Below are 12,242 nucleotides of genomic sequence, written 5' to 3'. Positions count from 1 at the left end.
GTTCTTACCTTAGATATATTATGTGCCTAAAATTCTAAAATAGTTTTTAATACGTATTCAGTTGCATTATTTTGCACCTTAAATTGTTCAGTTCTTAGTTAAAGGACAAAATAAGTTTAGCTTGAGCTTTGTACTTTGGATTAAAGTAGCAAAATAGCATTTCAGAATAATAGAATTATATTCCTTTAATTAAAGAAATGTACGTTGACTTGTTAAAGCAGCTCTCAGATAACGTAAATTGTTTGCTCCAAGTCTTGGGGGTAGAAGATAATGCAGTACTGAAACATCCAGTTGCAAAATTAAACAAAGCTAACGAATTGGGCCTAAACAATCGGTGCCTAAGTATCAGATTACAGCAGTACTACCAAAGAAAGATTCAGTGTGACATACAGGGATTTAGTGACACAACTCCTGTGTCATACTAATGAGCTGCAGTGAATACCAGTGTTTCATTCAGAATTAACCTACAGGGCTTTTATTAACGAACTTATCTATAAAGGTCAGTGCTTCCATTATAATCCAGGCAGTTTTCTTACTTAGTTACTTGATAATTTTATATATATATTTATATATATATAATTATATATATACTTACATATTCATTGTACTGTCTGTTTGTTTAAAGCAAAACAAGAGTTCTACCAATAAGAGAACACTTTCTAGATATATCTGATTGATTGAAATTTAGCCAATCTGTACATTGTCATTACAGATTTGCACATAAATTATCAAGGAGTTGTGTATGCTTACAGAAAAAAGCCTCAGAATTAACTTTTTTTATTCTTCATTCACAACTGTTAGCAGCTCTTTTAATATAGTACTTGCTAATCAAACCACTTAAAATCTTACATGTCAGTATTTTGATAAAGCTAGTTTGAGTCGTGTTTTGGCAGGATCCTGGACTAAAGATTAGTTCACAGGATTCTTTTACTTAGTGGAGGCTGGGAGTTTGTGGTAACACTTTCATGTCTGTAGAAGCTTGAATAATTCTGTTCCATTCAACACAGTTATGTTTTTCTTGCAGAACAAACTTGGAACTTGAACTGGTCCATCGAGGAGGCAATTTATGTTCAGGAGGGGCAAGCACAGCTGGGAAAAGATCATGTTTAAGTAAGCTTTATGTTACGAAGTGCAATTTGAATTATTAGAATATTGAGTAAAGATGTCTAATTCTTTCCAACATTTTCTAGATTATATCAACTTTTCTTGAAAGAACTTTTTTTCTTGCCTTACTCTTTGAGTTTTGTTGCAATTTGAGAAATCTGAAATCTACTTTGCACAAATTATTCATTAGAGATGTTCATGTGCTGCGAGTATAATCTATTTAGAAATCAATTCTCATAGTATCCATTTAATGTTTTTGGTAAGTAAAATGAGAAGTATTTTAAGGGTTAAGCAGGAAAGCTATGTTTCACCCTGGCTATTGCTTGTAATAGTAAAGTAATTTGTTTCTGTGAGTGCTAATGTGTCTGGTGACTAGGTCTCATACTTAGAAACTTGCAGCTACCATGTCCCTTGTCTTCAGTTTCCCTAGTTCTTTCTCTGACAGGAGAGGTTAGCAAATTTTCTTTGGTTAGAAACTCTCAGATCTTCATTGTTCTAAAACCTGTAGTATTTGGCAAATAATTCTGCTATCATACTTAATAATTTTTTCACCACTTTTACTATTTTGCCATTAACTCTGTATGTCTCAAAATGAACCAATGTTGCTTGTTCATCAGAAGAGATTACTGGAACAAACTAAACTTGCAGAAAGTTGAAGATGCTTCTCATACTTAAAGTATGGAAATTATCATCCTAACAACAAGCTTTAAGATTATGTTAGCTATGGCTTTTAAAAATACACAATAGTTTAGAGCTATTGCTTTTAAAAATACATGTTAGTTTACAAAATTTCAAATGTTTGAAATATGTAAATTCTTGGTAGCAGCAAATCTGATTTTTAAACTGTGTGTTATTTGTCTACATAAAGAGTAAAATAGCCCAAGAAGGAAAACATAGGTTTAAATCCTTGTCTTCAGAATTGTGTATGTATTTAGAGAGAAGATTTTTTTCTCTCCATGGTGTGATTTGGCTGTTTTTGTGTACTTGCCCACAAAGGCTTAATCTGAAATTGGTAGAGTGTTTCTTCTGATTGAAAGTTGTGCTGATGATGCTTTTAAGGTTACAACATTTCTTGATACATTTTTTAGAACACATTGCATTTTATTGACTGACACTGATATTTTTCTGTTCCCTTCTTAAACTGTTGTACATGTGTTGGGTGTGGTGTACACGAAGTAGTGCTTTCTCCTTCAGCTGTTGCATTACTTTTAAGGATTCTAGCATGTATTTCTGATGAAGTAGGGACAGCATTTAAACACAATGCACTTGCTTTTTTCCACCACTTTAGAATGTGTGTAGAATGGTACATTTTCTTATTTAGATCTAAATCGGTCATGTTGATGGCTTCTAGTATCTGCCTTGCACTGGGAAAACTTGAAGGTCTTTAAAGCTTTTGGGTGAGAGGTGCTATGTGTGTGAATGTATTGTTGCTTTAAACAGCGTGGACCCATACATGTAATCTATTCATTGTTAAAATGTACACATGCTGTTTATGTTCTCTGTTGGTACTTATTTGGTAAAATTGTTATGTATCAAAATAGTCATATTAAATCTTGCATGGAAATAGGCTCATTTTTAATGTAAGGTAACAGGGTTCTCCTAGAACAGAACTGTACAGTACTTCCATTTTGTAGTATTCTATTTAGTTTTGGACCGTAGGCTAAGTGTGTCTAGTGGGAAGCAGAATTATTTCTCCATATATAGAAAGGTTTGTTTTCAATAAACTGTTATACAATAGGCCAGGTTGGATAGGGCTTTGAACAACCTGGTCTGGTGGAAGGTGTCCCTGTCTGTGGCAGGGGGGTTGGAACCAGATGAGCTTTAAGGTCCCTTCCAATGCAGACCATTCTATGATTCTATGATAATTATACGAGTTTCTTTCATTGCCCCTTCCTTATTGTTGCATTTAGAGATAAAAATTGCAGTTCTTCAGAAACTTTACATTCTGTAATAGATTTTATCTTTCCATGCTAATTTCTTTTTCCAAGAGGATTACCTATTGGATTTTTTTTTTTTTAAGTTTCACTCAAATATACCTTCAACTTTTTCATGCTCTTACACAGTGAAGAAAGAGTGATCTTGAAAATCCATTCCCCATCTAGAACTTAAATACTGTTTTATTTAAAGTCTTGCTTGCACAGTATTGAAACTGCTTTTGTTTTTAAACGTCATTCATGTCAGGTCCAGCAGAAGTAATCTAAAATATAGCCTGTTTTTGTCTGTCTTATCTGTGAGATAATGAGGTGTCTCTTCTGAGATCAAGCAACCCACTGTGTCTTGTAAGAACTGTAAAGTTTGTTGATTAGATATTGCAGAAAGAGGGGTATGTTGTCCCAGGTGAGCTGTTACAGTGGCAAGCATCAGAGAACAAAAAGGTCAAAAGCTGTTTTAGTAGATTGCACCTTGAGGGTAGCTGCTCTTGGGAAGTAAAATTAAGAGTGATTAATGTAGCTGTATCAGTGATTGAATCTATGCAAGAAGAATGAAGAAGAAAATTTGGCTGTAAAATTGCCATTTTAAGGTTTAAATTTTTGTGTGTGTTATGACATGGTATGCAACCAAAAAATGCAAATAGTGTCCTAGTCACTTGTTACTTAAATGTTAAATCCTTTTTTAAGGACCACATTACAGTTTTAGTCTGTGGCCTTGAGGATCTCATGGGCTATGGGGATGGTTATGATGTACAGCAATTGCAGAGGTCTCACTTCTCTGTTGTGTATACGTGTTTTTCTCTGCCATTGTTACCCAGGTAATCTTGCAATAGTAGAGTGAAAAATTTCCAAAATTTAAAAGTTATCTATAAATTAAATTATAATCTAGTCCTTTCTTCCTTGTAATTTTAAGTAATTCTTTCTTTCTGGCTGCTTTCTTTTCTTTTTTCCTTTTCCCTTTGTGATAAGGGTAGGATTAAGTTTTTTCGGTAAGGATTAAATATTCTGTCACCTTGTCCTTTGGCTTCAGTTTCCCTGCATAGGAGCTCCTTATCCTTATACTTCCCTCAGATGGCAGAGTCTGGCATTTCAGCATGAACTGCATTAATTGGAAAGGACAGTAATTTACAGGGGGACATCAAAAAAGTATTTAAGACTTGTGTAAGCTCACCTTAAACATCCAGCACCTTCCTTATTTTTGTGATGGTTCTAACCATTAAGAAACCCTCTTGCTCTATTGGGTATTTTGTTTGGCTGGGTGTTTTTTCTCCTCTTGTTCCTTTGAAGCCTGTGATTTGTTTGTAGACGGCTCAGTAGTGTAATCTGTCTTGATTAAGATGTTAGTATCAATTTCATCAGTGCTTCTAGTGTTTTTGTGAGCAGAGAAAGTCATCTGGATGTGAAGCATTTTCCAAGCTCTTCATGTTCCTTCTGTATCAAATTTTTCAGCCACACTGATAGTAATGGCTGCCTCATTTTACCAATATGGTCAGTGGTACTTGGAACCACTGAGTATTCCTGTAGGAAGAAAAACCTAATTCTTTTAGGAATTGCTCAGTTGCAACTGTCTTCTTCCTGTAATCTGTTAGTATGAATACGGTTGCAAAGGTTCCTACCAGATCTCAGCAGTCACTGAAAATAAGAATAAAAGTAGTTTTCAGGAATGCGTTTTTCCCTTGGCACAGTGGGTTTCTGTGGCTGCTTGGGTTTTTGGTTTGTTTTAGTGTTTTGTTCTGTTTATTTTTTTCAGTTAGAGTCTGTCAGTCTGCAGGTCTTTAGTGCCCATCCGTTCATGCTAGATCCTAACTATTTCCTAAAAACCTTGGTATGCCATTCATACCTAGGGTGAGAGAGGCAAAGGTAGATACTGTTGAAATTCTATTGCTGAAGTTGATTACATACACTGGCAAGTTTGGTGTCAAGGATAATTAGGTGCTTCATCAGCAATTAAGACTTAAGACTTTGTAAAGACTATTCATGTCTTAATGCCTTAATAAGCTTTTCCTGACCTTCATATATTTTTTTCTTCACCGGTTCCAATCTACTGGATCAGCGATGAATGGGAAGATGCTGTCAGCAGGTCTTTGCAGCTGCTGTTGCTAAGTGGACTATAGAAATCTCTACAAGGAGACAAAAATTCCTCAATCTCCTTATTAAGAATCAAGTCCCATCTGGTTGTATCAAGTTTTTTTTGTTATAATGTACATTCTTCTTGATAGTCCAAGAAACTCTGGGGTTAGAACATAATGTCTCTAGTCTAGTCTGATCTTCATGCAGCACTTGAGAAAAGGGGTGTTTTCAATTCCACTTGTGGTGAACTGCTGTGTCACTGAGTTTTGTGATCTTTTGACATTGTAAACATGAATGCCAATTTGTAGAATGAAAAAAATAGAGAAGAGTAGATCAAAATAGCAAAGTAGAGGTTTCTGACAGCAGTATATTATTTACATCTATCTAAAACATGAATATGAGAGACACTGGGAAATAAACACATCATCTAGACTTTTTCATGCAAACCAAAGTCAGCTAATTCCTTAATTTTCTTTGTCATCATTATCGCAGCACAATTGCTATACATTGTGGAAGTGGAGTTAATAACAGAAAAAATCTTCTGATTTCAGCTTTCATAATTTGAGAGTTTAAAGTCAAGTGACTGGAAGAAGGAAAGATGAAAAAAAGGCAACAAAAGTCATGTGGAAATTTGGGATCTCTTTGGCAAAGATCAAACCAAGATGACTAGTGAGACCAGAACTTACACCTGCCTGTAACTTCCTGAATCACTAATCCTTTAATACAAAAATTCATACAGAATGCAACTGCAGGCAGTATGGATAAATAGACAAAGTACCCATTATCTTTAATTTTTATGGGAGGAGCAGCATGAGAACACTTCTTCATATAGCTCCGGTGCCTGTACAAAGACAAGGCTATCCTTTGAGCTGCACCCATTCCAATTGAGTTTATTGCTCCTCTCTCACAACAGGATAACATTAAGAAGAAGAGCTGGTACAGTAACAGTTGAAAAGAATGTACCAAGAGCAGCAGTGTATGGTACAACAGATTGACTTTCATAATTTTTAGAAATGGAATTAGGATGGCTAATCTGACTCAGAGATAACCCTCGTGTCTAACTGCTAATCTAGGTGATTCTAGTAAGTGTTTTATATAGGCTTTACATGTATTCTAAGAAAACAAAGACCATCTAAATAAGTCAGGGGAATTGAGACAGCACTGCTTTAATGTAGGCGATATTTGAGCCATATGAATGTGTTTTAAAGCCAGTAGTAATTTTGCCCACTTAAATCTCTAAATCTTGGAATCTTGCCAAGCCCCTGCTGACTCGCTGCAATAAGTTACATTGTGCATTCTAATTTTGTGATTTTTGTACTTACTCAATTTATCTTGATGCAGTCAGTCTCTAATATTACAAGGTTTTTGGGAAAGGAGGACCTGGTTCAAATTAATTTCACTGTTTACTTCTCATGGTTTATTATCAACAAACCATTTGGTTGTGAATTCATAATTACCGTTCTCTCATTTTGTTGCTGCTATGCTTTCTAAAATTAATATTCTACCAAATCTTGTTAAGAATGTTATTTTGATGACTTTGATCCTGTCTTTCCCATTCATGAAGGTGGACTGTCCTGGAGAGAACTGGCTGTACGATACACTGTGAGCGGTGGTAGGGTTTGGAATGTCTGGCGTAGCTATGGCCTTCCCTCCCATTCTTCAGCAGAGTAGGCAAGGTTCTTGGCTGTGGGCCACTGTCATGTTAATGTTCTGCTGCTACTTGATTGGGTTTTTTTTGTGGGCTGTTTTGTTTTTTCTAGGTCTATTCTGAGCTTCTAAGTAGGGTATAAGAAAATGGGGGGATGTTCTGTAATTTCATATTTATATTTTGGAATGATGCTTTCACACAAATACCCCGGGGGAAAAAACCTCTGGTGTTCATTTGGCTCACAGCAGATTTTTGCCAGTCCTCAGGAAGTAAGAATGTAGTGAAACGCCAAGTACTTGGTGCACAAAGAAGTTGCCAGGTCTGCATTCTCAGAGCTCTGGTGTTTTCCCCGGCTTTCTCCAATACTCCATAATTATAGTAAATTTGAGGTAAAGCAACTGGAATCGCTGTGGTGTAAAACAGAAGAATGTGTTCGTGAGGAAATAAACCTTTGTGTATTCCTCTGGCTAGTTCTAAGTATTTGCTGATTGTTAGAAATCTTCTCAGATAATGCCAATACGAAGGCAATAGCCAAATCAGAACACAGTTTTACTGACTTGGAAGGTGGCTGCCACGAGGCCATTGCTGTGCAGCACTGGGGGCAATATTATTCCCTTGTCATGGCCTAGAAGCAAGCATGGCATTGACTTGGAGATCATCATCAAATTTTTAAGTCAGTTCATTAAAAATATTTAATAAAAGGCCATTGTAACTGTATCTTATTACCTAGTTCCTAGCTTTACATTCATGTGCTAAACATGTTTTCTTCCAAAGGACTGATAGCCACCTTGATCACAAACAGAAATTACTGTCATACAAGACTGCTATACAGAGCTTCATTATTCAGATTCAGTTGATGATAGAATATATCTTGAATCCATAAATGTTACATGCTTGGAAATTACAAATGAGTTCTCCAGTGCTAGAATTTGATGCTTGCCTGCTTATTTTTGTCTTAGTAAAAGCTCAGGAAAATAGCTGTTAAAGGAACAGAGGGTTCATTAATTATGCTAAGTTGCCTTGTTTGAGGCAAGGAGCAGTTCAGAAAAGAAAAAAAGTGACATTCCCTTTAGTCACAGAGAGGCAGGAGGGAAGGAATGGTCTAAAGGGTTTCATTCCAAATCAAACCATACTGGGGGGGGGGGGGGTGGTGTATCATTTTGATGAACTATCAGTATATTTTCAGGGATTTGAAGTTTGTCAGAAAAGCCATGTTTTGCTGGAATCCCTTACCAGGAGAAAAGATGACTTATTTTGTCCTCGGTGACTGTTTTTATTCAGAAAGCAGGTGACAGCAATCAATTCCAATGCCATCTACATCTCCAATTATTTTACAAACCCCAGGAGCTAATTACAGCCCTCAGGCTTTGGCAGTCAGCTGACTTCATCATGCGCCTCTTTTGGCTGTTGCATACCTCTGAGTAATTGTCTATTTATGGAAAATAAATTAATAGCTGCTATTTCTACTTTAAAAAGAGGACCTGTGAGTGAGTGTGTAGGCTGAGTAAGTGAGTTGTAGATATGAGGAAGATGAAGAGAGTAGGAGGCAAAGGTATCAACTAAAGGAATAAAAGGGGAGTGAGGGGAAAGGTGATTGCAAGATGCTAAGGGAAAGAGTTAAAAGGAAAGGGAGGAAGGAGGCAGTATCCCAGAAAATTGAACAGGAGAAGCAAACATGGTAGCAAATGGCAAGATACAATGCGACAGGAGGAAAAAAGTGAGCATTATTGTGGAAAATAGTATTTTAATATAAACCTGTGAAGGTAAAATATGCTTTGTTCCTAAATTGTGACTGTATTGAAAATACAGAGAAGTCTTGAGTCCTTGGCAGTCCCTGACCTAGTTGAAGGTGTCCCTGCTCATTGCAGGGGAGCTGGACTAGATAACTTTCCAACCCAAACCATTCTGTCATTCATTATACCTCTCTGGAAACGCGTTCAACAGAGATGTTGCCTGCCTTCCTGGATTGCTTAAGGGGAGGAAGAATAGCCGTTATTATCTTTGTGTTGATCAGTCGATTCATAGAGAAATTAAAATTGTGCATTTTAATACAAGATACTGCAGTGATGTGTATGAATAATAACTTGAGTGTCCTTTGTTCAAAAGGTTCTGGAAGTGTCTTGCAAATATTACGGACACAGTGGATATACAGAAGGTTTTGAATTGATGGATATCAGCAAACTTTGCCTGCAGCTCGTATAGACCAATCTCTGCCATTATAAAGACTGTTGCTATTTCTGCTAATACATTGTGTACAGAACTTAACTGTGAGAGAGGAGAATAAAAGCTGTGTATTGAAAGTGTATCGGTCTCTATTCAGAAGAGATGTTTAGGATATCATGGCTTCTGGCATAAACTAGAGAGGGAAGTGAAGTGTGCATGTAACCTTAGCAACACAGCAATGTATGTAACATATGAAACAGGATTTTTCAAAAAGACCTATAATTAAGTAAGTGGAGCTGGTGTTTCATGAGCACTAAAACAAGTGGGATGTGGTTGGAGCTTTCTAAACAGCCTTTCCCTGCCTCAGAATGTGAGGAGAGGAAAAAAATAAATATTTTAATCTACCTGCACATGTTCACTACCTTCTATCGAAACTTTGCTTTTCTTCTAAACCTGTTTTAATGAATAGATAATAAAAATACGCTTGTTAGGGTACTAGCTTATTTGGAATGAGATGACAGGCATCATGCAAAATAAATGATGCCATCTTAATGTAAAATACTTCCTAGTATTATATGTAATAATCAGCAATCTCTCTTCTTCACCTTTCAGATCAGCTGTTCCACGTGTTGGCCATGCACATGCGCCTGTACAGTATAGACTCTGCGTACAATCCATGGAGAAAACTGACCCAGCCAATACAGGATAAAAATTCAGAGCAAGTATTTTAATTTATCAAATATTGATTTTACTTTGTGAAAGAAACATCCTTACAGAGGAGCTTTGGGTAGCTTTCTGTCTTGATGTAAATTCTCTGTGAGGCAGGCTGATGAAACTCACATCTAAAAGTTATATGTTTTTAAAAATAAATTTTCAGATTTCTTTTATATAATACCTGACACATTCTGTTTTTAAGTTAAAGCTTAAACACGCCACTTGCAAGCTTAAGCATATGCAGATTTAGCAATATTGCGTAAGTGGATAGGTGCACTGCTGGTTTTGATATAGATGATAGACAAAATTTACATTGAGATTAAGTTCAAGAATAATGCATTAAAAATCAGGCAATGACTAATAGCTGTTACAGAAATAACATAAGTAGGTCTAATACATTTGAGAAGTAATTCAACTTTAAGCTAAAAATTTTCCTCATGCTTGTTATTTTAAACAAGTTATTTACCTCAGTTTGCTTTTAAAACATTAACCTGTGCAAGGATTAACAATAAAGTAAATGAAGCCGTGTATCTGTGTTCTGCAAGGGCTCTTACCCCAGTGTAAGACCCTTCTCTTTTCAGATTCTACCTTGACGGTGAGAATAAAGGTTTCTCACCTAAAGATCGGTGATTGTTTTTCCTCATAAGAGGAAAACAGCTTTCTTTGGTTTTTTTTTTTTGTTGCTTTGTGGTTTTTTTTTTTTTTCCTTTTGGCACATGGAGCATCTTCATAGCTCTTTGTGGCTTGCAGTAGTGTTGAAAGACTGTCCTTTTAGTGCCTGTGCATCTGTGTATTTGTCAGTGTGTTTCTAGGAGCCTAAAGTGGAAAGCATTATGGAATTTCAAGAATTGATGTAGGACAGTGATGCCACAGTCCTACTCAGCAAATTGGGAAAAATTATTAAAACATTTGTGTCTGCTTCTAGTTTGAGATTTTACTGTTTGTCCTCTTGGACCTAGGGCTCTTTTTGCAGTCAATATTAGATTATTGCAAATGGCCTATAAACTATATTGTTAATTAATTAAATGAGATTAACAGAACAGTTTATAGACTATTAGCAGAACAAAGCATCAAGAATTTTATTACCTGTAAACCTATGTCATTCAGCATGCATTCAGACCACTTTGAGAGTCTGTTTCCTGTGATTCTGCCCTGACCTACATGTAAGGTTGACTGACTTATACCAGGCAAAATTAAGATCACGTTGCTAGGCTTTTGGCAGGCAAAATGGCTGTGGGACTGATTGTGCACTTCTCATTTTGGAATTTGAAGAGCTTGCTGGCTTTGGAAGCAGCTGTTAATAGAGGGGCTGCTTTTTCTTTATCTGCAACTTTTTTTCACCCTTACAGACTTGATGGAGTTCACCCTGCATTGGTCATATCAAGGTTAGATTGCTGCAAGTTAGGTTTCATTAGGCAATATTTTGAATCACCTAGAAATTAATGGTACAGTAGGCCGTACAGACTTGCTTCACAGGGGGTGCTGCATGTTGAGAATGTGTTTGAGCAGTTCTGTTGTTTTCTGCACTGGTTTTCAAGTTTTCGTGGTGGACTTGCTGATACAGATTTGGCATTACATCCTAATTGGCGCTGCATCCTTAATAGTTTAAGAGGCTATAACTGAGAGATCATCCATTTTGCCATGAAGCAGTTTACTGTTAGGATGCACAGATGCAGTCATGCTGGGATATTTTTTGCTCCCTCTTCAGAATGTTTTTCCTGCCTTAATCTGTAGGCCCTAGAAAGCTGCAGAGGAGGCATGTGTTTAATGCATAATTTAGAGTATAAGATGTATAGCCATAATTATATTTTAGGATTTGAAGTTGTAGTTGCACTTGAAGATGGCATTTATAGGATTGGTGTGTATGATCTAATTACACATTTCTTAGTCACCCAGCTTTCTGAGAAATCCAGAATAGCAAACTTCTTCAGTTACAGGAAAGCATGCTCAGAGCAATTAGAAGGCGATGCATTCACTGCTCTAAACCGAAGAAGATTAGAGGGTGGTGGAAAAGTAACCACTGCAGATTTCAGATGTTGATAGTATTCTGCCACTCTGAAGCTAACCAGGCAATCTAAATCATCAGCCGGAATGGCACACTGGGCACATGAGACTTTAAACAGAGACTTGTAAAATATCAATGAGAAGAAAAGTTTGACTGTATTACTGTGATTCAAATAATGTAAGATCAGGAAAATCACAGGATGCTACCCAACATGCTATCCAATTTTGTTTCATTTTTACTTATGCTTATTATTTCAGTTGAATGCAATTTTCATAGAAGTTACTTGTGTTCTATTTATTTAAAAGGCTAGTTTTCAAAACTAAAACAAATAAGTAATTTATGGAATGCAAGTGCCATTGCATTACCTTTTCACTGTTACTTAGTTGAAGTTACTTGATTCAAATATACATAAATATTTACAACTAGAAATACCCAGTAGCTTGGTTTAACACAGTTCGGCTATCATTATTCATAAATCATGCCTTAGATTTCATGTGCCTGGGAGGACTGATCAAAGTAACTTATAAAGACTCACAGAATTGTTCTACTATACTTCCCAAAGCCCCTGGTTTTGCACAGTGTCATCTTCTACAGTGGTACCTAGATT

General features: G+C 36.3%; 1 protein-coding gene across 10 annotated transcripts in view; it reads left to right on the top strand.

The window, feature by feature from the left end:
• Nucleotides 1–12,242, top strand: part of UBR3 (ubiquitin protein ligase E3 component n-recognin 3) — a 109,419-nt gene that overhangs the window by 77,342 nt on the left and 19,835 nt on the right. For 9 of the 10 annotated variants that reach the window (XM_061342829.1, XM_061342810.1, XM_061342779.1 and 6 more), the window contains 2 exons: nt 1,025–1,110; nt 9,529–9,634. In XM_061342829.1, the coding sequence (XP_061198813.1) occupies nt 1,025–1,110; nt 9,529–9,634 (192 nt within the window). Of the gene's footprint in view, nt 1–1,024; nt 1,111–9,528; nt 9,639–12,242 lie in introns of all 10 variants that reach the window. The other variant, XM_061342843.1, reaches the window with a different exon arrangement.

This window comes from Neopsephotus bourkii, unplaced genomic scaffold (assembly GCF_033783945.1).
Source record: "Neopsephotus bourkii isolate Nb327-2 ecotype Australia unplaced genomic scaffold, CSIRO-AGI_Nbou_v1 NB_196, whole genome shotgun sequence".
In the NCBI taxonomy this organism is placed as follows: domain Eukaryota; kingdom Metazoa; phylum Chordata; class Aves; order Psittaciformes; family Psittacidae; genus Neopsephotus; species Neopsephotus bourkii.
This window is presented reverse-complemented; position numbering and strand designations above follow the sequence as displayed.